General features: G+C 36.2%; 1 protein-coding gene across 1 annotated transcript in view; it reads left to right on the top strand.

Annotated features, from left to right (window-relative positions):
• The window catches only part of LOC107654276 (vacuolar protein sorting-associated protein 8 homolog), a 61,588-nt gene that overhangs the window by 13,386 nt on the left and 42,448 nt on the right, over positions 1–5,754 (top strand). The window contains exons 12-16 of the mRNA XM_016441300.1: positions 298–357; positions 2,174–2,281; positions 2,566–2,646; positions 2,736–2,906; positions 4,086–4,160. Of these exons, the coding sequence (XP_016296786.1) occupies positions 298–357; positions 2,174–2,281; positions 2,566–2,646; positions 2,736–2,906; positions 4,086–4,160 (495 nt within the window). The remainder of the gene's footprint in view (positions 1–297; positions 358–2,173; positions 2,282–2,565; positions 2,647–2,735; positions 2,907–4,085; positions 4,161–5,754) is intronic.

Raw genomic sequence — 5,754 nt, forward strand, 5'->3', positions numbered from 1 at the left:
CCAGAGGTCTGTTCTGCTTTCCTGGGGTGTTACGCATTTCGGGGGAAGGGTCCATAGGTCCTCATATGGCTTGTTAACTGAGGGGTGTTACAGAGTATTTGTTAAATATAGCTAACAAAATATATATTGTGTGTTTGATTGGTCCAGACGCTACAGTGTGTAAACTAACAGTATTGTCATATCTTGTGAATTGCTTGTTTGTTTGGGGCACCAGCCAGCTACTAGCATCCAAACACACTGGATTGGTTTCTGTTTGACTGCAATTTTATTCAGCCTCTGAACTCTTTTTTTTGACAGATTCTGCTGATAGGACTGAAGCCTTCACTCAAAGTATGGATGACTTTTCCCTACGGCAAGGTACAGTACACACTTTCATTCTCAGTGTTCTTGTGTGTGTATCTGTTTGCTTTTCCAACAGACATCAACACGGCATCTAACAGATAAACTTACAACCTCTGTATTCAAGATTTATCTTAGCTTTTGTTTTCACAGCACGTACATGATTGACATCATCTCTAGTGTTTTCCTCTCTTCAACTGTAAATATAATGTACAAGTTCATACATTTATATACCTTACATTACTCACTCAGCCCTGATCTCAGTGTCACCATGCATAAAGGGATTTGCCCGAAACTCAAAATTCTGTCATCATTTACTCACTGTCATGTCGATCCAAACCCATTAGACTTTCGTTTATCCTCAGAATCACAACTGTACTTCCAGTGCATCGAGTGATCATCATGCTTTTTAACTGTATTAAAAAGAAAAGTTTTGTCGCATTTAGTTATTAACAGTTATTTGCTGACATGAGAGTGGGTTTTTAAGTTAAAGTTGGCATGAATTCATCATTTTATCTTATTTATTCCCTTAATGGTATTATTGTGAATAATTGACCATTGCACATATATTTGCATTTTACGTGGAAATACATCACAATATGGAAGTCAGTCCTAACTTTTGTTTTCATGCTGACTTTAGAGCAGAATATCTGTAAATAATTATTCACAATTATTGTAAAAAAAATCATACATTGCTTTCATCGGAAGTTACATTTAAAATCCACACAACTCACACATAGAGCTTTATAGTGAGATGCCATTAAACTTTTTTGTTCAAAATAAAGCAAACCACCTACTAAGATTTTTGTAAACCTCTATAAAAAAAAGTTCTGAAGTGACTGTTGAACTGGATTCATTCTCTGGTCTATTGTCTCCTTTATGCCTGTGGGGAGGTTGTTCTCTTCAACAGTGTTGGGCAAGTTACTCTGAAAATGTAATCAAATTACTGATTACTCCTTTAATCTAAATAGAAACTCTGCATACGCATGCACCTGTTAATCATTTATATTTTATATTAGTTCATGTTGCTTTTGTGCAATAGATGAATAACAATTTATTTGTTTTAGATATTTTATGTTTAGATATTTCTATTTTGCGGGAGCCCCGTGAATCATTTTATTCTCCCGCATCCCGCACACACACGAGTCTCTACCTGCCCGCAGCAGCACTCGCCCATCTTGTCCCACGCCGCGCACCGCGCTCTGTTGCATCGGGTCTCGCGGAAGAGCAGGTCTCTAATCCATTGGCACTTGACTCGACAGTGCGTGTACTACATCGTTTTACAATCTCTAGATTATAAAACACTGCATTCTGTCAGCAATGTAATGTGGCAGTAACGTATAGAGACCTCGGCTTGTAACTATACTCGAATTACTATTTTGAAAATTATAACGCGTTAAATTACTCCGTTACTAAAAAAGTAATCAAATTACAGTAACGCGTTACTAAGTAATGCGTTACTGCCCAACACTTCTCTTCAATTAAATTGAGCTAAATTGGATTCATTTAGCACAGAGCACATGGACCAGCTGCCCGTTAGCACACAAATATCACTCAATTTTGCCTCACATGATTGATTTGGGTTATGAAGGAGTTCTGAGGTTCCTGCAAACATTTTCATGGCATCTTCTCATAGGAAAAGTCGCTGTAATAAATAGTGATGATTATTTCTGCTGGTAGGAAAAGATGCCAATTAAGTGCAAGGTTCAAAAAGCACCAGCAAGTGTGACAATAAGAACATACAGTGCGAACAAGGAAGTAGCAGGATTCCTGCATCTTTGGTCTGGACTCTAATCATTGCAGTTCGAAATATCTCATACATTTTTGAATGCAGACGGATCCTGCGAGTGTTCCCTTGTTGGCTTGGCAGTTTGTGGCAGTCCAGAAAACAATCAACCCCGTTCTGGCCTTCTGTAGAGGAGACACCATCCACTTCCTGCTGGTCTGTTTGAGCAACACTGTTTTCAAAGTGATAAAAAGAATATAGACTTAAAGGTGAAGTGTGGCATTTCTGTTCTGTTTGAACATCCCTAGTGGCCAGACACACCAATAGCGTCAGTCTGGGGAGGGATAACTGAGACATTTATGATATTTATGAGTGGTTGAAAGTAGTTAGAAAACAAGTCTGTAAATCTGTTTAGTTCTGCTAGTGGAACAGAAATGACATACTTCACCTGTGAATAAGGTCATACAGTAATCAACCCACTCTGTTGTTTTGGTGCTCAGGTTAAAAAGGATGAGTCTGGCACCATCCATGTCATCAAACAGAGACAGCTTCAACTGAACTGTGACCTCATCAGTCTGAGTGTGAGTCAGACCCTCACTAACAGTCATATGAGTTTGATTACCTTTATGGCAGTGTGCATTGTTTCATGTTGTCTCTTGTCTCTTGGCAGTGGATAAACCTCCGTACGCTTGTGTTAATGGACAGCACAGAGAAGCTGCGAGTGGTGGACAGGCCCAGTCAGGAGGAACTGGAAACGGTGGACATGGCCGAGCTGCAGCTGGTTTATAACAGCAGCCATTTTAAATCCCTCGCTACCGGAGGAAATGTCAGCCAAGCACTGGTAAAGACCAGGATCTTGATATATGCCAACTTGATATGAGTTTTCACCATTTAGTCTGGTGCGTGTTGTACTTTATAGTGTGAAACAGTGAATGCCACCTTTTTCCCATGAGCTAGGTTTTGGAAGTATTTTTTCCCATTTATTTTCTTCATAAGGATTAAAAAATATGAAGAATAAAGTATTTGTGGCCTTCGATCAACCAGCTTGATGAGCAACCATAAATCACTGCAGCTAAGATATATCATGACATTACAATTTATTGAGTATTAAAATATTGAAAGTATTTAAAAATGAGAGAAATCATCTTAAAGAATCAACTCAAGTATGCACTATGTCATTAAATGTAAATAAATAAATACAATTAAAATAGTTTTCGTCAATTGAAATTAAGCTGAAGTAAAATAAAATGTGAATATTCGGTAAACTTTAACTTAAAAAAATTCTATGAAAATTAGACAATGTTGCCTGGACAACTAACTGAAATAAAGTAAGTTTAAGTACTATAATGAAGCAAAATGAAGCAAAATGAATGAAAGCTAAATATTAAAAGTAAAAACTAAAGGCAAAAGCATATAACAAAATCAAAATGACAATTGAAAATATAAAAATAAGTTAAATAAAAATATTAACAAATTCTATAATAGTATATAAATAATGCTAAAATAGCACTTATAAAAAATGATAGACACAATTTTTTAGGTAAATGATCATTCTGTAAAATCACAGTGACTTGTGACTTTTACAGAAGCATGTATACTCCCATTTAACAATCTCAGAATGCATGGTAGGTCTGTCTTGAAAAGGCAAAAATCTCTGACAAAAAAAAAATCTCCATAGTAAGAATTTCTGTATGAAGAATATGAATACATATTTGACTTCCATGTAGACAGGAGGAGTCATCTAAGGCCAGACAGTATACAATTTACATCTGATACACAATGTAGATGAGGCTGAGATCAGGTTGTAAAGAGCATAGATTAAAGATTCTGAAGTCATTGTTAAGACCATTTACCTAAGTGTTATATTCATAAACACATGAAGAACCCAATGGCCAGTTCATGAGATGTAGAGGAACTACAGAAGGAAGCTTCACATTGAGTGTCTGGCATATAAAAACAAATTTTCCCCTTGTATATAAAGGTGAAGACATTAAATCACTATTCCTCTGTACATCTTTAGGCTCTAGTTGGAGAGAAGACATGTTACCAGTCTGTTTGCAGCTATGCAGGCCAGATCATGTATCTGGGAACAAAGGTAAAGCCACTCATGATAACACTGAAGACAAGCACAAAACAGCACATAAGAATGGACTTTCTACTTTGCTAAAAGTTCAGTTCTATGCAAGCTTCCAGTATAGTATTCTCCATAGCACACTGTGGTAGTAACAAAGTCCTTCTGTCATATTTCTAACTGCTAATCACAGCTAATTATATTATAGTCCAGTGCCAAAAATACAATTTGATATCAAATTGTATTTCTGCAATATTTGGTTACATCATTTTAATTTCACCAACCAGGCATTGTAAAGTTTTTTTTTTTTTTTTTTTGTGTCCGCTTTTTGCAGAATGGAAACTGCTTAGAACAAAATGGAATACTGTTTAATAATGTTCTTTTTTAAAATTAGAGTACACTGTGCTGTGGGCAGCTACATCATTAAACAAATTCATGTACTTAGCTCTGAATTTGTATCTAATTTGACAAAATTGCAAAAATAAGGGTGCTACAGAATCTGGCACAGTTCCAGCAGTCAGCATGTGACATCATAAGAGCCTGCGGCAATGCAAGGACTAGAGCAACAGAAAGGGGTTGTAATTCTCAACGTTTACTCTGAGAATATGTTTTGATCTTCTTCGTTTTGTGAGAGGTCTCTTACACTAATCCAACCAGGCATTGTAAAGTTTTTTTTTTTTTTCATGTGTGCTTTTTGCAGAATGGAAACTGCTTAGAACAAAATGGAATACTGTTTAATAATGTTCTTTTTTAAAATTAGAGTACACTGTGCTGTGGGCAGCTACATCATTAAACAAATTCATGTACTTAGCTCTGAATTTGTATCTAATTTGACAAAATTGCAAAAATAAGGGTGCTACAGAATCTGGCACAGTTCCAGCAGTCAGCATGTGACATCATAAGAGCCTGCGGCAATGCAAGGACTAGAGCAACAGAAAGGGGTTGTAATTCTCAACGTTTACTCTGAGAATATGTTTTGATCTTCTTCGTTTTGTGAGAGGTCTCTTACACTAATCGATTGAAAATGGAAGAGGGGTGACTTCTGGTCATGTCAGTTACTTTGTTTAGTTTTGTTTACTTTTACTATATAGAGTACTGTACAAAAATATTATTAAAATTGCCATTAAAGATCTACGAGTTTAATGTCAACATCCAGTGACTATGTTTATAATATAGATGTTTTAGCAGCAGTATAGGACTTCATACCTTTATTATGAAACCGTGAGACGAATCCAATCCATCACACTTGGGTGAGTTGTCCATCACAAGTAACAATTTACCAGGGAAAAACATTTCTGTCCACAAACTCTAAGAAATGTTGATATGTTCTCTATTGTTTACATCAGATTTTGTCTGAAAGATTTACCCTCCATCATGTTTCTCCAAGAAATTATGCAATCTGTGTTCATGTTGTAGAACTGTACGTGATATTACTCTCTCACAAACAAAATGAGCTTGCCTCCAAGCAATTTAGTCTTGAGAGATATAGCCTATTTTGTCTGTAAACCGCCAGCCTTTAGCTTTGTGATACATTTTTGACAGACAAAACTTTTAGCCAATGAGAAGATGATTTTAACAATGTGTTGGATGTTTATCTTCCACATGTGAACAGGAATGC

Source organism: Sinocyclocheilus anshuiensis, unplaced genomic scaffold, assembly GCF_001515605.1.
Source record: "Sinocyclocheilus anshuiensis isolate Anshui unplaced genomic scaffold, SAMN03320099.WGS_v1.1 scaffold551, whole genome shotgun sequence".
Classification (NCBI taxonomy): Eukaryota; Metazoa; Chordata; class Actinopteri; order Cypriniformes; family Cyprinidae; genus Sinocyclocheilus; species Sinocyclocheilus anshuiensis.